Source organism: Ochotona curzoniae, unplaced genomic scaffold (genome assembly GCF_017591425.1).
Source record: "Ochotona curzoniae isolate NIBS_2020 unplaced genomic scaffold, NIBS_Ocur_1.0 patch145, whole genome shotgun sequence".
NCBI classification, from domain to species: Eukaryota; Metazoa; Chordata; class Mammalia; order Lagomorpha; family Ochotonidae; genus Ochotona; species Ochotona curzoniae.
In genome coordinates this window covers 25,530-49,299 of record NW_024466690.1, presented here as the reverse complement: position 1 = coordinate 49,299, position 23,770 = coordinate 25,530, and the positions used below count along the sequence as shown (strand labels likewise).

The following is a 23,770-nucleotide window of genomic DNA, read 5'->3' as shown; positions in this document are numbered from 1 at the left end:
CAAAGTTCTAACAATATCCTCTGCTCAATAGGAATCCTAGAGTGAAAGTCCATTTACTTTTCTTTCCAATTATATTAATACTATCGAAAAGCTTTAATAAATATATTAAGTTCTTAATTCTTTAACTTAAATTCCATTAATTGCCTCAATTTAAAAGTCTGAAGGTATGATTTACTATACTGTTATGTACTGAAGAGAATAAATAATACCTCCCGAACTTAAAACAGGTCACTAAATATCAAAGGACGCATAACACCTATTCCATCTTAGAATATTTATGCTATCCTTTCCTAATTATCAGAAACCACATGGGGTAAAGATTGCAGTTTTAAGTTTAATGTTCACATCTGGGAATAATAATTGCCTTTTTCTTTAATCGTGGTCTGTTTACTTTCTTTGTCTTCTTTTTTTAAAATAAATTAACTTACTGCTCCTGCACACAGCGACGGAAAAGAAGAGCATTTTCCACCTCACTTCTTGATTTCACTCTTCCATCATATATTCCTTATTCCTTAAAAAGGACTCAGAGAATGCACTTGCATATATAAAATAAATTCTTTTAAAACATCCAAGCTCTACACTGGTAGAACATCAAAGCCTTAGGCAAAAGGAAGTCACAACAAGCATTCTATAATATAAACAGACAGTATCCACATAGTTTATTTCTCACAGTTCTCCTGACAAATGAACATTATTCAAGAACATACTGTGTACAGATAAGAAGAAACATACAAAACATTTTAAATGATACACAACAAAATCCAGCAGTATAAAAGAATGCATGTGAACTCTTGCTCACTGTGCAGACTAAATTTAATCACTTGTTTAAATAGTAATAAAAATACAATCTTTTATGGGATCTTGTGCAGACTACAAAAGAGGGAAATTATTACCATATATATGATTTTATATTAGGCAGTTTTCTTTGAATGAGCTGTACTGACAACTCCAAATACAGAGGCAGAAGGCTGTGTATTTTAAAGGAACTAATGTTGTGAATTAGACTTTACACAGTTACTACCACTGGCACTTTTCACCGTAGTTTGTACACATCACATGATCATTTTATGTAACATTACATTTAAAAAATATATCTGAGTGACAATTTATAACATTCACACACCATGAGCTGGTTAAGGAAGCGGTGCCACAGTTGCCTCCTGTAGTGCTTCGCTGTTGGTAATAAGGACAGTTCATTGTGGTTAAAAGAAATTAGATATATCAATATGGTTAAGCAGCTCCAATTTACTAAAGGCCAACAATGACCATCACTGGGACAGTGAGTTCTTTTAAAATGGATATCCTAGAAGCAAACACCATCATTGGTTAAAACTTTGCCTAAAGAAGTCAGTTCCTGTGCTGAAAACTATTTTCACAAAACTGAAAGCTACTAAACTGTTTTTAATATAAATACTTTGTCTTCTCCTTATATTTATGACCAAGAACTCTGAAACCTTTGGAATTTACTCTCACTTTCAAGTGTGCTCTCGTTTCCATCTCACCTATTTAAGATCACCACCTAAAAGGCTTTTAAAGTGGTGGTGAAAACTCACCAGGAAACCCTTTGCTCACCAGGAATGTTCAGCTGCTGGACAGTGATCTAGAGCCACAACTGTGCAGAGCTTGACTTGACGAGAACACTCAGGAAGCTCTCATGCTGTGAGTGTCATTTCAGGGAAAGCAGAGAATCTTTCCAAACTGCGTACATACTTAACAATGATACCATTGCTATGTATTGAAGAGGACTAGTAAATGATGTTCTCTTCCATGTCATCTGTTGGCGGGAAAGTAGTTTGGGTCAAGGTAATTATAACTGGTGCCCTGGGACACACAGTAGTCTCTGTCTAAGAATGTCTCTGACCTATAAATAGGTTCTAATTGGTGATCTTCCTTGTGGATATCTGTTTCGTGTAGGCTAAAAAGAAAACACACAAAAACATTATTACTGCATGCATTTGTGCATTACAAAACTTTCCTACAGCTCTCTTTAAATCTATTATTTTATCAACGTTTCTAATGGAAAGCTACATGAGGTATGGAATAATCAGATGAATTCCAACTGCTCAGAACAAAGTTTTAATTCACTAAATGTGACTATTTTCTAAGAAGCTTAGAGATCAAATTAAGTGACTAAGAAGCTTTGTACCTGACAGAACACTTACCAGTCAGAACAAGAATCACAGAAATCCAAAGACATTTCTGGAGGACAATCCTGGCAGTGCCACCGAACACCCTGGATGGGCTCTATGCCACAGTTATCACACTGTAACAGATTCAGAGGGAAAATTGTTACGTTATAGCCTTTCTCAAGCTTTTGTGTTTCCTACTGAGAAATGTGATGTAACAGATATCGTCTTTTCCTTCCTCTGCATGTGCTGGACAGTAAAAACACAAAAGGTTTGTCACTTAAACAGATACATTCTCTAGCAAAGTAGGCAAAATTCTCACGACTCAAGATCAAGAATCAGACGGGCAGAGGGCATAATATAAGGAAATAATCTTCAATTTGCTCTAACCCATTGAAACTTTAAAATCAAATCATCTCAAACTGGGACATCTGCTTAGGGAGATCAGTGTTGAAAAACACTAGTATTATGATTAAAATGACCCAAACATGTTACAGCAGTGCTTTAGGAAAACAGCAGAAAAAACTTTTTTTTTAACCTTAGATAACACAAACGAAAGCAATCACAAAATCCTATCTTACTTAACAACCAACATGCATTATAATAAAAAGACTGAACTCTTTCTCACATGGTGGCATTTCTGTGCAGTTCTGGAGAAGTCAGAATAAACTCCATTTCTAGTCTATTTATCATTAAGCCTACTAGAATAGCAGAGAGACGTGCAAACAAGGCACAGCTGGGTTTTCCAACTCGTGTTTTGGTAAGTGGTTTGAGTATCCTTTGAAAGGTTAGAACTGCTGGTTAGGAAAATCCAATGGAAAAGCAGAGTCACTGAATGGTTGGGGTAGAGGTAACATTTATTAAGGCTAATCACTGCTTCAGAAGGTTAGAGGAATAATTTCATTTGTAGTTTATTTTGTCAGCAATGTTGCACATCTCAGTATTTCTATGTATACCACCAATATCAGGTTCATAGCCTCATTATCACGTTCTTTAATTTGATCAAGCATAGCTGCCCACACCTGTCATCTTCTTTCAGTACTCATATCCAGCAGGTAAGACACCTCAGCTCCTGCCTAGATTATGAAAGGAAAGTCTGAATACGGTCCTTGTCTTTAGACTTGCCCTCTTCTAACCCACTCTTTATTCTACAATCAGAAAAATTGCTTTGTTCCTCATATTTTTAATTACATAAAATAACCCACAATAATCCACTGCTTTACCATATTTAACAATATACAGTCAGAGAATAATAGCTATTCAGCTCTATACTCTATGTCTTCCTAAACTTTATCAATATTGGCTGTTTAAATTCCTTATGGGAATGAGAACAGCCTAAAAACAGGAACTGGGCCCATTTTATTTACTGCTGATTCACTATATACTGTGTGTTTCAAAATTTTAAGCAATTGGATAATGAGATAACAACAACACCACAAAAGAAACAGCTACAGAATAATCTACCTCACATCCTAAATACTTACATGTTTGTCGTCTTTCTGGTTAATCACACATACGTCTCTTGACATCATGAACACTAGAACACCATTTTGTGTAAACAGCAAAACAGGAGATACACTTGCAAGTTGTAGAGTTGAACACAGCAGAAACCATTTTAAAGTATATTTTTTACACCTTTCAAAAATTAAGTAAATCAGGGGGACCCAACACGATAGTGTAGTGGTTAAAGTCCTCAATTTGCAAGCACCAGGATCCCATATGGGCACCAGTTCTAATCCCGGTGGCCCTGCTTCCCATCCAGCTCCCTGCTATGGCCTGGGAAAACAGTTGAGGACCCAAAGCCTTGGGATCCTGGGAGACCGGGAGGAAGCTCCTGGCTCCTGGCTTCAGATTGGCTCATCTCCAGCCATTGCGGCTGCTGGGGAGTGAACCATTAGACAGAAGATCTTCCTCTTTGTCTCTCCTCCTTTCTGTATATCTGACTTTCCAATAAAAATAAATAAATCTTTTTTAAAAATTAAGTGAATCGGAAGAGTAAGCAGAATTTACCTTGAAGCCAACATGCTGCACAAATCCACTTTCAGCCTGCATTTGCTGAAGTTTTTGCTTCTTTAATTTTTTAAACTGTAATAGTTCTTTATATTCAGGTAAATTCCTATACATGAGAGGAATACTTTCTTCATCCTATTGAAAAGAACACAAAAGAATATAAAAATGTTAGATTGACGATTACAATAAACTAAATTAAGAAATACTGATACTGACAATTTCCCCTGGCAAAATACCATTTTTCCCTTCCAAGATAACTTACTTTTTAACATTTAAAGAAAATTAGTGACACTACTAGCAATATTTTATACCAAACTTTGTGGAGCACTTTTCCTATTGATTTAGAGACAGAAAGAAAGATAGAGATCTTCCATCTGCTGATTCACTCACAAAATGGGGGCAAAGCCAGGGCTGGACTAAGCCAAATCAAGGAACCTAGAACTGCTCTGCGTCTCCAACATGGGTGCAGTGGCACAGGCGCTTGGATCACCTTCAGCTGCTGTCCCAGCCACACAAGCAGAGAACTAGATCAGAAGCTGAGCACCAGTGCCCACATGAGACGCCAGCCTTGCAAGCAGTGTCCAACTGGAGGACTTTCTAATGTTAAAGTAATGTCAAGTGTGACCAAAGACTTTAAGATGCACATACAAGGAAGAAAATGAAATGGCTATGTCTGACACAGACTGATACAAGCCCAGCCCCATTTTTACACATGCATGATTACCTCACCTCATCTATTTTTCCTAGAACTATAGGAAGCTTACCTTGTCAACCTAATTTACACTTGCTGCTACAAATATAACATCCTAATAACAAACAAATCATTTTCTGCTCTATACTTCCAAGATCAAGGTAATACATTTCTTTCTCAAATGGATAAACTACATAACAAAGATGACTAGTCAGAACAGATTGTAAGAAAGGGGAGTTGAACTGGCCTTCAAAAAACTGACAATCAAAAAACTTAAGATTCCCAACTTTTAGATACATAAGAGTCTTCAGAAAGCTCATGGACAATGCATATTATAAAAAACAAATAAACAAACAAATAAAACTACACAAGGATTTCTACTTTTTTTTTGCCAAAATAAACTTGCCATTTAATTACATCTTTCCTGAACTTGCTGAAGTACTCACCTATGTTCAGAAACATCATTCCTGCCCTCAGACTAGTGATTTTATATTCAAAGTGCTAACATGCAAAATCTATTTTAAATTTTAGATAGAGGCTGACATTATGTTGCCACCTGCAACACAGGAATCCCACGTGAGTGCCAGTTTGAGATGCAGCTGCTCTTCTGACCCAGCTCCCTGGTAGGGCTCCTGGGAACGCAGAAGGCAGCCCCTGTGCCTCTCACCCATATGGAAGACTAGAAGAAAGCTCTAGACCCCTGGCTTCCTCCAGGCCCACACCTTGTCACTGTGGCCTTATGGAGAGTAAGACAGGAAAAACAAAGTCTCGTACTATGTGCTTGGTTCTCCCTCTTACTCTGTCACTCTGCCTTTCAAATAAACTAGTAAAAAAAAAAATGTAAAAATATTGCCATTTGAGCAACTGAGGACCTTCACAGATACCTATTCCCATATCTCCAATCTCCATACTTAACAGCAGTTTTCCATGCTATCTCAGTTTCCCTCTCCAGCAGTCATAGGATGGATACCCTTCAACTAAAGCGCTTTATTTTCAAAATACAAAAGTAACATTTCCCACCTGCATTTGAGATTATTCTTTCCACTTCTCTCCTGTTTAACTATGAATAACCTTGGTTGATTTCTTCTTCTTTTTTCTTTTTTAAGCCTCACTGCAATTTCTAATTCCATGATCTGTCATCCAGCATTTATTTATTCTCTTTATCATACAATGACTGATTCCACGGTCAGCAATTTTCTAAAAGCATTCCCAACTTGATGAACCCTGTTTCTACTACTGCTTTCTAAACTCTGATCAGGCAACCCTAATGTTCTCAATTTCCCTGCATTGTTAGGTCACTGTGTATTAAGAAAAACAACACTGGTAGAAAGTGTAACACTTGCCTAAGAACACAAAAGTTAATTAAGTGTAGAGTTGGCTGATTTGTCCAGATTTGTCTGCACATTTAGCAGTGTAAGGCAATCTAACAACTACCCTTATACCTAATCCAAAAACTCTGTCACTACTTAATACTTTCCAAGATCTTTTTTCAAATTGCTTCTCTAGTATCCACTGCTTCCACCTGGCTTCACAATCATTTGTCCTCCAAAGTCTTCAGCAGCTGGATGAGAGCCTACAGTTTCACACTTCACCTACACCTCATATGACCCACTGTCTTTTATCCATTTCAAATTCTAATCAGCCACAGTTGCTAAAATACAATTATTATCTTAGTATATCACCAGTGAGAAAAACAATTTAAGTAACAATATATGTGACTATGGTACAACTCAAACTAAGAAATTTTATAAAAACTCAGATGTTTTAAGTAAAGACAAAGATTTACACACAAAGTTTTAGATTTACATTTTAAATTTAAGATTATTTTTTTAAACTGTACATTTGTTTATTCAAAAGGCAGAGTGAGAAAAGACCTTTCATCTACTGGTTCATTTCCCCAAATAACTACAATGGCTAGGGATGCGCCAGGCAGAAGTCAGGGACCAGGAACGCCATCCAGCTCTCTCACCTGGGTGGCAGGAACCCAAGTACTGAAGCTAGACGAGAAGCAGGAGGAGGACTCAGTCTCATGCACTCTGATACACAATATGGGAGAGACCCAAGTAGCTTAACTCATTCTATCACAATACCAGCTAGCCCTGTAAGGATGTTATGATATTTAGTTACCAAGACTAAGATTAAGAAAAGTTGTACTAAAACAAACAAAAAAAACAGAAGTAAGCACATATGTAGAAGCCAAGTCACTACTTGGGACACATACATCCTACATGGGTATGTTCAGGTTTGGGTCCCAAGTCTACTTCAACTTTAGCTTCCTACGAATGTGTACCTTGAAAGGGCGGAGAGGATGGCTTAAGTAGTCAAGGCCCTGTTGTTCACATGGGAAACCTGGACTGAGTGCTCACCTCCTGGATTTGGCATGGCTCAGCCCTTGCTATTGTAACTATTGGTGAGTAAACCAGTAGCTAAAGGGTTCTTTCACTCCCCAACCCTCTCTTTGCGTTTCAAATTAATGTATTTTAAAACCCACAGAATTACAATAAAATCCAACAATTCTACTTTTGCATCTACACCTCCCCCCAAAAAGAAAAGCAAGGACTCAAGATTAGTATATCCATGTTCAAAGCAACACCATTCATGACAGCCAAAAAACAGAAACAACTCAACTATCCATTAACAGATGAAGGAACAGAAAAAATGCAGTATGCATGTAACAAAATATCATTTGGTCTTAAAGAGGAAATTTGGAAACATACTATAAAATGAGTAACCCTAGCACAGACTGTGTTGAATGAAACAGCCAATCAGAAAAGGACAGATATTAATATAATCACCATCAGAGTCAAGGAGGAATTAGTTCCAGGAAACCTCTGTGATTACCAATCTCCAAAGGATGTTCAAGTCCCTTCTTTTTTTCTTTTTTTAAGATTTATTTATTTTATTGGAAAGTCAGATATACAATGCGGAGGAGAGACAGAGAGGAAGATCTTCCGTCCAATGATTCACTCCCCAAGTGAGCACAGTGCTATGCCGATCCGAAGCCAGGATCCAGGAACTTCTTCCAGGTCTCCCACACAGGTGCAGGGTCCCAAGGCTTTGGGCCATCCTAGACTGCCTTCCCAGGCCACAAGCAGGGAGCTGGATGGGAAGTGGAGCTGCAGGGACTAGAACTGGTGCCCATATGGGATCCCGGGGCGTTCAAGGCGAGGACTTTAGCCACTAGACTATGCCGCCGGGCCCTCAAGTCCCTTCTATAAAATGACACAGTATTTGAAAACAACCTACACAATATTCCCACATACTTTTAATCTTCTCTACATTATTTACAATGCCTAATGCAACACAAATGCTATATGATAAATTTTGATACTGTAGTGTAATATTGATAATGTACAGATGCAATTTAGTTTTTGAATTATTTTCAATCCACACCTGGTTGACTCTGCAGATATGAAACCACAGCTAACTGCATGATTCCTCTTACATGAGTAGTTACCCAAGAGGGAGGTTCCCACTGTTTCCCTAATGGGTCCACTCCCACTCCCGGATCTTGCACTCTTCAAAGGGTACTGCAGTTTAGCTCAACAGTATTCCCCCTGTGCCCACATTTGCCAGCTGATACTGCGACAAAGCCCAACCAACCTTCCCCCCTCTGGCTTATGCATGCACCAGTAGGTGCAGTACGCCCAGCCTGGCTTGTCCCTGATCCAGCTTACATGTTGTAAGCCTCCCCTGCCTGGTCTGCCCCTGATCCCAGCTCTCACACTCACCAGTGGGAATAGTGGCCCAGCAGGGGATCTCCCCACAGCCTCCCTACTGGGTTCACCCACACTCCCCTGTGCTGGTTGGGTCTCAAATGTGCTGGCTCAGTGCCGCAGCCCAGTCTGGTATGTATGGCCTGGCTCACTTCAGCATTTGCCAGTGGGTGCTATAGCGTGGCCGGGCCCGGCCCCGCCCCAGTTCCAGCTCATGCTGGTGGGTACTACAGCCTAGCCAGCCCAGCCAGCACCAATCCCAGCGCTAGTGTGAAATAGCTTGTATTGTGGCCTTAACTGGCATGATCCACACACCATTCTGGCTCTCGGATTTGCCAGCGGGTGATATGAACTGGTCCAGTCAGGCTTGCCCCAGACCTGAGCCAAAGGTAAGCCCATGGGTACCGTAACCTGGCCTGGTCTGCTCCCTCTTGGTTCTTGAGCTAACCTGCAAGGACTGTGTTCTGACAGAGGAGTTGCCAAGCTCCTCCATCAGAATCTCTCCCATTACCAGATCTGGTGCACATCAGTGGGTCCATGGGCCAGCCCTACTTAGTCCACCTCTCCTGTCCTGCCAGGAACAGTGGTCTTTCCTGAATGGCCTTCACCCATTCCAGTTCTTATTGTTGGATGCTAACAGCCCATCCTAGCCTTGTCCAAACCCAGACACAGCTCCCACATGGTTCAGCAGGGACAGACTCAGTCCAGCCCATTTTATACCCATCCTGGTTCTCACGAACTCCAATTGCTGCTGGCGTCTAGCCCAGTCTTGCAAGCCCCAAACCAAGTCCATACCCATGCCAAGGGATACTGCATCCATATCCAGACAAGACCACAGCCCCCATTTGTGCCCCTGTGCTCATCAGTGACCCACAACCCAGTCAGGGCATCCCCTTAACTCCCCAACCAGGCCTGATCCCAGCCACTGATCTCGTGCGTGCCAGTGGTTGCTCTGACCCAGCTTGGCATAGCCCCTCCCTCTACTTGGCCTTGGCCTTCAGATGCTGCAGCCTAGATCTGGCCCACCCAGCCCCAGTCCCAACTCTCGCTGGCAGGTGATACAAAACCTGGCATTGCCTAGTCTGCTCTCATGCCTGACTCATGCAAACCAGTAGGTGTGGCAGCCTAGCCTAGCATGACCTGTACTATATCCTGTTATCTACACTTGCCAGTGGGCTATGGTTTGCTTGGCCCTGCTTGGTTGGCCACCTTCCAAAACCAACTCACACACTTGCTAACAGATGGACAATAAAGTTCATATTATATATAAAATTTTATATATATATAAAATTTTCTTTATGAAAAGTGTTTAGGACCTGGCACAATGGCTCAATGGTTGAATCCTTGCCTTAACATGTACAGCGCTCCTATATGGGTACCAGTTTGTGTCCCGGCCACTCCACATCCCATCCAGCTCCCTGCCTGAGGCCCGGGAAAGCAGTAAAGGACAACCCAAAGTCTTGGGACCCTGCACCCATGTGGGAGACCTAGAAGAAGCTCTTGGTTCATAGCTTCAAGTCAGCTCAGGTTCAGCCACTGGGGCCACTCGGAGTAAACCGGCAGACAGATCTTTCTCTCTGTAAATCTGCCTTTCCAATAAAAAAAAAATAATATCTTTAAAAAAATGTTTAAAGCAATTTATTGTAAAATTATAAATCTGATTTGATATTGAAAAGTAACCAATATTCCCTGAAGTCCAGGAATAATTAAAAAGCCCTTGAATTTTCATCCTGCACTCTCATCATATATTAAATTGATAGCTTACGGATTCCTCTTCAATAGCAGTGTTCATGTGGCTATGGAAACATGATCTGTCATCATCTTCATCCATATACACTGGCGGTTCATGTGAAGTCATAAAGGTGGAAGGTTTGAACAGATGCTTATTAAGGGGGTGCTGTCTTCTGCTTGTTGAAGACTAAATGAAAAAGAATTAAGAGAAGAAAACCACTAATGGCACCAAAATATGTAAGAATGTTACTTTTACCAAGTCTCCTTAAAGTATTTCATTTCTATCCCTTTGTCAATATGCTAACATCAAAACTACGGAAAAAAAAAAGCAGTATAGGGGAAATACCTCAACACCAGTACAGGGAGCAGGTTCAATGTCTGGCTTACTTTTGAATCCCCAGTATTTAACACGCTTTTGACAAAGGTTAGCTTCACCCAAATCCTCTTATGCTCATTTCAAAGGAATATAACAGGTGTTACTTCTGCCACATTTGATTTAAACAAGAGGAAACTGAGGAACAAGAAGTCTGTTTCTTGTTCAATGTATTCAGTTAGATAGATAGTGGTGAACCACAATTACAAACCAGGCCCACTTGATGCCAAAGTCCCCACTCTCAGCAATTATGCAGACCCCCTCTTATGATCAGTACATCATAAAAAAGCACAAGGAATAACTTATTCCATTTGTATCAAATATTAAACTAACCACAGAAAGGAAATATTGTGACTCTGGTTGTACTGGCTTCACAGTTGAATGTCACTAATTTAAGATACAGTGTACACAAAAGAAAGAACACAATTAGGTGTTTGCAATATTTTCCTGTTATTAGCATCCCTTCTTAGCACCAACAACATAAAAGCACATAACAACTTATAAAATCAGCCCAGAAATCAGCCATGATAACTGAAGCCATCATGTTGGAAGACTTGTTATCAAGGTTATAACATTCTGAAATTATAAGATAAAATCTACATTAATAGTATAGATAATGCTATAATTGGAAGGGAAATCCAAATATTTAAAATAATTGGCAAATTAAAACAAGTTTCAAAGCTTTCACCTATTTGCTTTTTACCTTTTTGGAGTATATATATAAATTAGGTGTTCTGCCTGGGACTGGAATGCCAGCTTTCGTTAGCTTTATGAAATACTTCTGAACTCGGCTTGCAACCTAAAGAAACATAACTCTTTTAACACAACAACATGGCAAGGGGTACTTGAATAGCTTTAAAAATCAAAATGTAAATCTATATGTAGTGAATACTAACAGTGTCAAATTCATCATAAAACCTATAACAAAAATAGGGTTGCCACCAAATACATTTGTATTTTCAAATATGCCCCATTCAGTATCATTCAAGTACATTTAAATTTGTTTCTTTCAAAAGTTACATATTTCTAATCCATGAACAGTCACACTTGTGGCATATAAGCGCATTCATTAATAAGGGTGAGATTGTGAAGGAGGAAACTGCAAGATACATTATTACATTTATAATAATAAGAAAGGAAACAGCAGGGAAGAAAGAATGGAGGAGTACAGGGGGAATTTCTGTGCCTATGGAATCATATCAAAAAACTTAAAAAAAAAAAGAAATGTAAAAAATGAAAAATGAATCTATCTACTCATTTTTCAGAACCCATTTTATGTTTTAGCTACTCAAATTAGTTAATTAGTTAATTAGTATATTTTGTATGTGTATCCTGAGAGAATGGACCTGATTTAGTTTTCTAATTCCATTGGATACAAGGTCAGCATACTTGAAACAACCGAGCAAACTAACATACCTTGCAATATGTTGTCTGGGCTTTGGGACTTACAATGATGAAAAAGTAAATTTGTCTCCATAGTTTATAGACTAAATTAAGCTTTGTTCAGAATATGTTTATTTTAAGCATCTTATTCTTAAAACTTCACAAATGTTTTAATGTAATCTATTATGATGCATAGAATTATCTAATTTATGAGGTTTTGGGTATAAACATTTAAAATACATATACTATCTTCTTTCAAAAAAAGGGAAAAACAACTAGAAAATACTAAGACATGGGAGAGCCACAAATCTATTTGCGGAATTTAACTAAAAAGTATTCAATTAGAACATCTATTAAGTATTCAAAAGACCTCAAGTCCATTTCACTTCTAATGCACCTAAGAAAGTAACGAAAGGCAGTCCTAGTGCTTGGGCCCAACTGATGATACAAGAGACCTGGATGAAATTTCGGGCTGCTAGCTTCATCCTGGCCACACCTAGGCTCTTGTCATCATCTGTGGACTAAATCAACAGATGGAAGCTCTCTTTCCATCCCTCTCTCACAATGACTTTCAAATAAATTGATCTTAAACAAGCAAGCAAAAAGACTATCAAAAACATGCCAAAACCCTGCAGCTGTCTCCTCAAATACCTGCTTTGCTGTCCTGTTGCCCAGTTCATCTGCTATCTTCTGCCAGCGTCGCGATTCTACTTCTTCAGGAGGGTATTTCAGCAGAAGCTGTTCAAGTTTTTTCTAACCAAATGCAAGAACAAATTTATGAAAACAACTACACAATCTGAAATACTGAATTTATAAATAAATACATTCACAGTCCATTTCAAAGTACCAAACTCCTTCCACTTTGTTGGGGGTTGCATTGCCAGGAAATTTCATAGTAGAAAAATTTTCTAGCTAGGAGCTGAAGTCTTGACAGGAGTTACTTCTGCTAATTTGGCTGAAAACCCAAGGTAAGATGGAACCCTTCCACTCATGTGGGAAACCCAGAAAGAGTTTTGGGTTCCCAGTTTCAACCTGTCCCCAACCCCAGACAATGCAGTTGTTTTGGAAAATAACCCAGTGGAAGGACGATCATTTTTCTGTCTCTCCATCTCCATCTCTGCTTTGTGTGTGTTGGGAGAGGGGAGAAACAAACAAACAAAAAAACCCACTTCTCAGGGATCAGAGAACATACCTATGAATAAGATCTTTGGGTCAGCTTTATAAGAAATGAAGTTGCCACTTGCAATGCCAGCATCCCACATGGGTGCCAGTTTAGATCGAACTTCTTGGTAATGGCTTGGAAATCAGTAAAGATGGCTCAGGCATTTTGACACCTGCCAACCATATGGGAGTCCAAGAAGCTCCCAGCTCCTGGGTTCACCCTGGCCCAAAGCTAACCACTGCAAACATTCACAAAGTGAACCAGTGGAGGAAAAATCTCTGTCTATGCTTCTCTTTCTGTAACTCTTTCAAAATAAATAAATAAGCCATAAAAAAAGATCTAATTAATTTAAGAAAAAACATAGCAAAGAAAGTAAGTAAACACAGCTCAGTGATTGCTACCTTTTTCTTGGTAAAAAAAAAAATTGGAGGCTCCCCCCTTTATACTTCTAAACAAAAACACATGCAACGCAATGTAAATTCAAGTTGATTTAGAACATTATGAGGCCTTTTCCCCCTCCTTTGTGTGGTTTTCCACTCAAATTCTTCAAACTCATCCCCCAAATTCTTCCAGGGTCTTAAATATGGAAAATAATCTGGATGCTGGAAAAAAAGGTTTTCTAAAAGCTTTTTATAAACTGTTAAACTAATTACAGCTTTGAGGTTTATCCTCATATGGGTCATAGATGTGTCTCAAACTTCACCCTCAAACTATCCTTGCTAATGTTAACACAATCCTAAACTGTATGCCAAAATGTGAGAAAACACTGGCACAGCTTCCTCAGATTCATTCCACTCACATACTAAGCATATTGAGGCTCAGCTTTGCTTGGCCTCAGGTTTTCCCACCAGGAATCTACATTACAAAAGTAACTACTAGCGTTTCTCCCCAAACCCAGGTTTTCTTTTTTAAAAAATTATCCCCAAATGGTAATTCATATATTCTCAAAATCCAAGTCTTTTAACTTACAGAGTAGACAAAAATACATCTCAATATTTTACAGTCATGATTAAAAGGGATTACATACAACAACGTGTGGTTAGCTCACAATATACTGACTATAACGTAACAATTTACTTTTTCAAATCTAAACTATGTCAAATATTACCTGTTCTTCAACAGTCCACAATTGGTTAAATGTTTCTGGTTTGGTATCATCACACAAGCGGCCTCTTATCATCTGCACATAGAATAGGCTTTTGTCAAAGGAACAGTAATAAAGACTACCCTTGATACAGTTAAATTCAGATACTTCTAAAGAACTTCAACATTTTAGTGAATTCACATTTAAAGGTAAATTTTTTTTTTTACTCTTTACTACACACTGTCACATTCTTTTTTTTTTTTTTTTACTGTAAAGTCAGATATACACAGAGGAGGAGAGACAGAAAGATCTTCCATCCGATGATTCACTCCCCAGGTGACAGCAACGGCCGGTGCTGCACCAATCCAAAGCCAGAAGCTCTTCTAGGTCTCCCCCACAGGTGCAGGTTCTCAAGGCTTTGGGCTGTCCTCAACTGCTTTCCCAGGCCACAAGCAGGGAGCTGGATGGGAGCTGGAGCTGCAGGGATTAGAACTGGCGCCCACATGGAATCCAGGCGCTTTCAAGCAAGGACTTTAGCCGCTAGGCCATCACACCGGGCCCTTCATATTCTTTTAACGTGATCTTATACGCCTAATAATTTTGTGATGTACACGATAGTAACTTGATTTTAAATATAAGGAACTATAGGTTCAGAATGGAAAAATTTCTCTTTATATAACTCTGCCTTTGAAATAAATAAATAAATATACTGGGCAATTGGCATCTGGACAATGTTGTCCATGACTGTATATTGTCTCTTAGCTGCCCCTCCGCACTTTTTAAGATTTATTTATTTTTAAAGGCAAATTTTACATAAGCACAGAAGAAAAACTGAGAGGTACTTCATCTGCTGATTCTCCAAATGGTTGATCTGAAGCTGGAAGCCAGAAGTTTCTTACACATATCTCACGTGAGTGCAGGGGCCAACTGACTTAGGCCATCCTTCCCTGCTTTCCTAGGCCATACGCAGGAAGTTGGGGATTAAGTAAAGCAACCAGAACATGAACTAGTGCCCACATGGGGTGCCAGTGCAAATAGGCAAAGTATTAGCGCCAGCCCAACCTTTCTGCCTCTGATCCAACTCCCTGGTGAAGCTCCTGGGAAAGCACTGGGAGACCTCCCAAGAGTGCTCCTAGAGTTCACATGGGGCACTGCAAAGGATTTCCTGGCTCTTGGTCGGCTTGGCCCAGCCCTCCCAACAGATACAACTATTTTGGAAGTGAACCTGTCAATGAGAGCTTTCTCTCTCTTTCTCTCTCTCTGTATCTCTGACTCTCAAATACATAAAATCTTTTTAAAAATAGTAATGAACATGTCTGACAAGGTTCATGTAATGGTTACAGGTTTAAGCTAAAAGGCTAGTTAACATTCCACTACAGTGAGTCATTATTACTTTAAGGGTCAGTACCATGTGTCAAAACTGGAGTAGGAACATTAAACGTATCTACCCATTTAATCCTCACAACAACCCTACAACACAACTAATATTAATTGCACTTACTATTAGAGGAAACAATAACCTAAAGACTATAACATAAGTTTCTCCTAATTTCAATGTCCTTGTGAAAAAGTGCCTTAATTTTAAAAAACACAAAGCTGTAGTATATTCAAAACAATTCATTACAAGTTTTCACTTTTAAAGCATTAAAACATTTCACACAAGTTTTCCTACTCTCACATTTCATACTGCTCACCTGAGGACGACTGCTTGAGCCTTCTGGACCATCACTCAGAGGCAACATAGAGTATGAAAGAGATTCTCCATCCTTCTTGGGATCTAAAGGACTTTTTGGTCTAGCAGGTAAACCTACTAAAAACATGACCATATATGGAATCACACCAGTAAAACATTGTCAGATATTTCTCCATTTAAATTTTTTGCATGATTTCTTACCTTTATCAAAAACTAGTTTAACTCTCCTAGTGTGCCTTTTACGATTTTTAAATTCTCTTTCAAAATTCCCAAGGCTATTTGTATACTGGTCCCATACAATCTCAGGCAACTGAACAACTCTCTGTGGATACGGAAGCCCTATATCAGCCTAAAAAAGAGAACAAAATCCAAGTGACAGCCTAAATTTAATTTAAAAAACAATCAACTATAATCAAATTTTCAGATGACATCAAATCAAATAAGCAGCAACTAAACATTTCAATTTACTGTTTGAAGCCAAGAGAAAATTGAGACAAATAAAACATTAAATTCTAAATATAATAAAATTTTTTTAAATGTGGCAAAATGCAAACATTACTTTTAGACAATAAATCTGAAGTATGCAAACACGATGTAGTATATCAGTAACATACTTAACATATACTCCAAAACAAAAAGTTTAACTGCAGCATATGAAATATGTGACAATAAGACTAAGAACACAGAATTTTAAACGTAGCTGCATGACTATGATTTATTACTAAAATAATAGAAGGACCAATTGAATACCACACCAAGTAAAATGTTAACCATTTTCTCTCTCAATACGCTGATGTGCAAATGTAAATCCCCCACCCCACCAGGCAAAAAAGCTTTATATCCTTCATTACTTATTTTTTAGCTTACTAATCTTGCTTTATTAAAAAAAAAAAAAAAAAAAAGAACATACTCAAAAAAGAGAGGCTAACAGAATAAGCTGGGAAAAATGACAAAAAACAAACATATGTTTAAGTAGTTTCCATTCAAATATCCCAAAAATACCTTTCACTGCCTTCTTTTCTGCACATTTATTTGATGGGTACGGAAGGGGATCTGCTGCCTTTACAGGATAGTTAATCACAGAAAGGGGAGTAAATGAATGCTTCCTAAAACACTATATACCCACACAAATAAATTATTTCATTAACGAATAAATCTTAACAGTCTTTAAAAGCAATCTATACCTTCTTCTGAAGTTTTTCCACAAATCCAATGGGATTTTTTAGTGCTTCTCTCTGGTGTTTGCCTAAACTTTCAAGGTCTTGGACTGCTTGCGAACGCTGAGCCTCAAGTACAGCAATCGTCTGTAACAGTCTCTGATAGCTACAGAGACAAAGAAAAATAGCTTACTAAAACTTTCTAATAAGAACAATAAACAAAAGCTGAGTTCAAACCAGGACCTACTAAATCACAAGGTCTTTTTACAGTTACCTAAAAGAATTTAGTAAAATATGTTATTGGGAATAAATGAGGTCATCCTGAGTTAAGATGTACTTCATCAGAATGCACCAGAGAAAACAATGCCTTCTTTTCCCATCTTAAGTGTTGAATTCTCGAACAAGTATCAAAAAAAAAAAAAAAAAAAAAAAAAAGCATCTTGACTTTCCAGCAATTAAAGTCATTATGAAACTGTTGGATTAAAAATATTAATAAATCATAGGACTTTAACACTAGAAGCCACCAAATTCAATCACTCTGGCACTCTGTTGGAATAAGGGATTTTATGACCATTTTTTATGACCAGATCTTTCAGGACCCTGACCTACAACACAACCATGAAAGAAGGTCTCATGATTCTCCTTTGCTCTCTTATAGTCCCATTTTAAAAATTAATTTTCCCATCAAGGAGTCTGTTATAAATTATCCTGTGCATTTAAGATGGAGAAAATACTTCATTCGTAAGTATTAAGCATTTATAGATAAGACCACAAAGATATTTTTACTTCTGTCTGCAAGAATTCACCAATCACAATTAAAACATTCTACCACCCAGACAAATCAACTGCCTCTCCTTATCCTGAAATTTCACGTTTGTGCACGCATGTGAGTGTGCAACCCTGAATACACACACACACGAATATATGTGTATTCAGGGCAAAAGTCCCAAGTAGCCAAATACATTTCATGAGAACAAAACGTCACTCCAAGTTTACTTTAATATAAAGTGATTTGAGTCCTTTGAGTATCAAGAAAGCAATTACTTGACGACTTCAAATAAATTTTAATATTCCACTAGACTACAAACTCCATAATGGTAAATAAATCAGTTAACCATTTTGTTTAGCCTACGTGCAACACACTTCTTAGCATACACACAACAAGTATTTTTTGAATGGACAGAACGGGTTGATTTCTGTGCAATCAAAAATATACTGAATGAAAAATTTTTTAAAGTATACCGAATCATCGAAGTTCAGAAGTTTGCAAACTTGTAGAAATAAAAGCTGTAACAATGCAGTTTTGAGACTCAGAGCCATAGTGCAGTCACTATATGCTGTTCTATTATAACTTTCTTAGTCCACAGCCTAAAACATGATGTTTGAAGTTTATATTAACTCATCTTTGATGAAACATTTTAAAATTAAGGCAAAGGTGTTAACACTGAATATTAAGACCACTCCCAAGCGTGAAATGCTTTACTTCACAGCTAGAATTCTGAAATGAAAGCTACGGTTGTACTAAGTCAGTCCTGAATATGTTAGGATTCCCTAACATTGTTTTGCTTTGCAGAATATGAAGTAGTATGGAAACCTTGCCTCCCTGTCTCTATTAAACAGATTCACCCAAAGCTCAATCAGAGCATAAAGACAGTAAGCTGGATGGTAGAAGCTCTTTCTCTGCAGTATTAACTTCCTGAATTTGCACCCTGCTAGCTGAACACAACCAAAGACTTTAGATTGTCTCTATCCCTGTTAAAAGGCTGCACATTTCAAAGTCACTTTAAAAGTTACTTTAGGGTGGGTTGGGTATTATGGTGCAATGGGTCAAGTCCTGTCTTGGGATGACCACATTACATACTGGAGTGCTGGTTCAAGTCAGCTTCCACTCCAGCATCCTACCAATGAGCCTCAAAAGGGGGATAATGGCCCATTACTTATACCAGCCAACCTTATGGGAGACCTGAAGGAAGTTTTGGACTCCTGGCTTCAACCTGGCAATCATTTGGGGGAATGAACTAGCACATGGAGTATCTCTCTCTCATCTTCCTTTTCTAATACATAATGCATCTTTTAAAAACCAAATTTTATTAAACTTTCAACATTCTAATACACACTAAAATATAAGGACATTAGCTGAGGCTTGCAAAAATTTACATTCGGGAAAACAGATGTATTTTTATTGTCAGGAGCGAGGAAAAAAGTCCACTATTTGTTAGGATTGTTTAAAGACCCTAAGAATATTCAGCCAAGAAGCTAAAGCAAAATATTACTGCAAGATTTAATGAACAGCTATGAGAACAGAATTATAAAAATTAGACAACAAATACTAATACAAAACATGAAAAAGTAGAGGAAACTGAGTTTGTGGTAAATGGTAACCAATTGTTCATTACTTCTTCACAGTTGTTGCTTTGTAAACTTTAAAATTCTTTAAGTTTTGCTATGCTTTACACTGTCCTTAATAAACAGCAATAAGTTCCTTATAATACTTTGTAATTAGAAAAGAACACCATGATTCCCCTATGAAAACAGTTTGATTAAACACACTGAAAAAAGGAGGAAGTAACGAGACAAGAATGAATGCATTTCTTTAGCTACTCTAAGAAAAAGGTCAAAGCAAGAACTGAATGCAAATGAAAACAAGAACTCAGGTCCAGTAACTACTGCCTTTGCAGGTGCATTGGCAGGAAGTGGGATTGGAAGTGGAGCAGCCAGGACTCTAACTGGCAGTCATAGGATGGTGGTGTCATAAACAGTTGCCCAATTTGTTGTGTAGTAACCCTGGCCTTGATTAATGAAATACAAGACAGTGGTCCTGCTCATCATGCTTTCCAGCAACATACACCTAGACACAAAGTTAAAAATTTTTGGAGGAATATATCTTCGTCCTTTGACTCAAAGATAACCCATTTAGTAATTTTTCCAAAAAAAATTAAACAGCTCAATCTGAAATCGTCACACATCACACATACAAGAAAGCAAGACAAAAAGAACTTGAAAATCTAAAGGGATTAGGAAACTACAAAAAATTGAGCATGATTCTTTGAAAATGAAGCAAATAAAAGCATTTTCTACATATAAAAATTAAAACTGAAAACACATTGGGGCAAATTTCCTCTTCCAAAAAATAAAGACAAGACAAAACAGATAAAGACAACCAATAAGTTAAATTTAAAGGTTTTCAATCAAAAGCACTAACAAAATTGGGAATGCTGTAAGGTCAAGATCTGTGAGAGGACAGCAACCAGAAAGATAAAACATGCTTTGGGGACCTTTTTGCCCCACAGCAATGTACTGATCCTGAAGGCAGGATTTACAGGCTCAGCATATCCTTTGACTATTTAACTTTGCAGATCAAAGTTGTAATCTAAAGGGCCAGAGCAGTGGTACATGAGGTTGGACCACTGCTTACAATGCCAGCATCCCATATTGGAGCTAGGTTCAGTCCCAAGTGTTTCACTTCCAATCCAACTTCCTGCTAATGCACGGGGTAAGGAGGCAAAGGGCTTAGGCCCTTGCAACTGATGCAAAAGATGACGGAATTCTTGGTGCAGGCATTCAGCCTGGTCAAATTACTGGATGCTGCAACCACTTGGAGTGAACCAGCAGAATAGAGAGATCTGCTATTCTTCTAAGTAAATAAATAGGTAACTGGGCCCGGCGCCTTGGCACAGTGATTAAGGTCCTCACCTTGCACGCCCGGGATCCCATATGGGCGCCGGTTCTAATCCCGGCAGCCCTGCTTCCCTTCCAGCTCCCTGCTTGTGGCCTGGGAAAGCAGTCGAGGACGGCCCAAAGCTTTGGGACCCTGCACCTGCGTGGGAGACCCGGAAGAGGCTCCTGGCTTCGGATTGGCATAGTATCGGCCGTTGCGCTCACTTGGGGAGTGAATCATCGGATGGAAGATCTTCCTCTCTGTCTCTCCTCTCTGTATATCCGCCTTTCCAATAAATAAATAGTAAAAATAAATCTTTAAAAAAATAAATAGGTAACTACTCGGTTTTGTTTTGTTTTGTTTTTAATATGTGGATTCTAGGGCCCACGAGCTGTTGAATCTAAGAACCACCCCAGTCTTGATGGGATCCTGAGGGCTATTCCTGGAGCATAGAAACACAGTAAGTAAACAGCACTCTCAAACTGCACTAGAAAATTTCGGTTTGGAACTAAGCAATCAGATGCACATAAGCCACCCGATACCTTACTTATGAATATATATGGTATAAAACATATTCATTACAACACTAATCTAATAACAACTCAAATGTATACTTAATCATAATGGTATACTATGGTATACGCAGTCAACAGTATACTAAACCACAAGGAAAACTGACAACTCATACCTACTATATTTACACAAGTGATATATCACAACGAACATGTCTCATGATCCAAAACCACAGGAAATTAATTTCATTGTTTAAGGAAACAGATATAGGCTATTAAAATATTTTAAAACAAGAAATATTTTCTCTAATGTAAAATATTTGTTATCTTTGAATAGGGCAATACTAAGGTATAAATGCAATTGTTTACAGAGGACTTGTGGATTACTACCAGTATTTTATTTCTTAAAATCAACAGTGGTTAAAAAAATTGGTAACTTCAGTTCATAAACACATTATAACCATATAAAATATTTTATTACACTTATATGCATATTGTATAGAATTTTTTCTGAATGAAAAGTGTGTTACATTAAGAAAACTGGAGATATCACTTCTCTTTCATAACTTAAGATTACCAAACCTACAGATTCAATTTCAGTTCTATCAGTAACTAACTACAGAATTTCATTTGACTTATTAAACCCTGGATGTCAGCTTCTTCAACTTTAGAGAGAATGGGCCAAAGAGGTGACTCAAAAGGCTTTTTTCCTAAGAGAAATATTTTGTCATTGTAAGACATTTGTTCCACACTGGTCATTCTTTTTTTTTCTTTAAATTTTTAATTTTTATTGGAAAGGCGGATATACAGAGAGGAGAGACAGAGAGGAAGATCTTCCGTCTGATGATTCGCTCCCCAAGTGAGCGCAACGGTCAATGCTATGCCGATCCGAAGCCAGGAGCCTCTTCCGGGTCTCCCACGCGGGTGCAGGGTCCCAAAGCTTTGGGCCGTCCTCGACTGCTTTCCCAGGCCACAAGCAGGGAGCTGGAAGGGAAGAGGGACCGCTGGGATTAGAACTGGAGCACATATGGGATCCCGGGCGTGCAAGGCGAGGACCTTAACCACTGCGCCACCGCACCGGGCCCCACATTGTTCTTTCTTATTGCATATCAATTCCTGAGTTAAAAATAGATTAAATTTGGGCCCAGCATGATGATAACTGGAGGCCAAAGTCCTCGTCTTGCACATGCCAGGATCACATATGTGCACTGATTGTAATCCCAGCAGCCCCGTTTCACATCCAGCTCCCTGATTGAAAAAAACCCTCAGGAAAAAAAAAAAAAACAAATTTTCTAAGTATAAATTAAAATACCTTTAATTAAAATACCTTTTAATTAAAAAAAAAAAAAAACTACATAATGGGGCCAGTGCTGTAGTATAGATGGGTTGAGCCACAGCAGGTTAAACCATTGCCTACAACACCCAGTATCCTGTTTCAGTGTGCAGGTTCAAATGCCAGCTACCGATTCTGATCCAGCATGCTGCTAATGTATCTGGGAAAGCACTGGAAGATGGCCCAAATGCATGAGCCCCTCCTGACCACCGACATAAGAGACCTGGATAGAGCTCTAAGATTCTTGCTTCAGCGTGGCCCAACACGGGCATCTGTGGCCACTTAGGGCACGACCCACAATAGAGAACCTTTTTCTTCTTTCTCTCTAACACTGTCTTTCAAATAGATAAATCTTAAAATATACCAAATATCTTTTTAAATCCAAAATTTTGTTGAATGCTAGAATCACTTAGAGATCTTTTTAACAAACAGTGTGGCAGAGGTGACTTAGGTGCCACAGAGCAAATCAGTTGTTCTGGGGACAGAGGTTAGGCATTTCAGTATTTTTAAACATTCAAAATGATTCCAAGGTGTACTTAAGCCAAAAAAGATCAATGCAATGATCATTTTAATAAAAAAAAATTCATTACAAATTACCAGTATTATTAAAATATTTGCTATTCACAGTTGAGATGGATAAAATTACTAAATATTAAAAGACAAAGAAAATGTATAAATGCAACAACATTTTTAAAAATATGAGCTAATTTTTAAAACCATGACAAGGCCCAGTGCGGTGGCGCAGTGATTAAGGTCCTCGCCCTGCATGCCTGGAATCCCATATGGGCGCCGGTTCTATCCCAACCCAGCAGCCCCGCTTCCCTTCAAGCTCCCTGCCTGTGGCCCGGGAAAGCAGTCGAGGACAGCCCAAGGCTTTGGGACCCTGCACCCGCGTGGGAGACCCGGAAGAGGCTGTTGGCTTCGGACCGGCATAGTATGGGACGTTGAGCTCAATTGGGGAGTGAATCATCAGACGGAAGATCTTCCTCTCTGTCTCTCCTCTCTGTATATCCACCTTTCCAATAAAAAAAAAAATAATAAAAATAAATCTTTAAAACCATGACAAATCAAGACACAGATTCATGTGCAATGTATAAGAGATTAATATTTTTGGTAGGCTTTGTGGAATAGACAAGTGGAG

At 38.5% G+C, this 23,770-nt stretch overlaps 1 protein-coding gene across 7 annotated transcripts in view; it reads right to left on the bottom strand.

Moving 5' to 3' along the window:
- Window positions 1-631: 631 nt before the first annotated feature.
- LOC121166496 (ZZ-type zinc finger-containing protein 3) overlaps window positions 632-23,770 on the bottom strand; it is a 46,778-nt gene continuing 23,639 nt past the window's right edge. For 4 of the 7 annotated variants that reach the window (XM_040995657.1, XM_040995656.1, XM_040995661.1 and 1 more), the window contains 10 exons: window positions 17,154-17,292; window positions 16,171-16,318; window positions 15,971-16,086; window positions 14,301-14,372; window positions 12,682-12,783; window positions 11,351-11,446; window positions 10,309-10,461; window positions 4,137-4,271; window positions 2,163-2,263; window positions 632-1,915 (listed from right to left, as the gene is read on the bottom strand). In XM_040995657.1, coding sequence (XP_040851591.1) covers window positions 1,771-1,915; window positions 2,163-2,263; window positions 4,137-4,271; window positions 10,309-10,461; window positions 11,351-11,446; window positions 12,682-12,783; window positions 14,301-14,372; window positions 15,971-16,086; window positions 16,171-16,318; window positions 17,154-17,292 — 1,207 coding nt within the window. In that variant the 3' untranslated portion in view covers window positions 632-1,770. The remainder of the gene's footprint in view (window positions 1,916-2,162; window positions 2,264-4,136; window positions 4,272-10,308; window positions 10,462-11,350; window positions 11,447-12,681; window positions 12,784-14,300; window positions 14,373-15,970; window positions 16,087-16,170; window positions 16,319-17,153; window positions 17,293-23,770) is intronic. The other 3 variants (XM_040995660.1, XM_040995659.1, XM_040995662.1) reach the window with 1 other exon arrangement.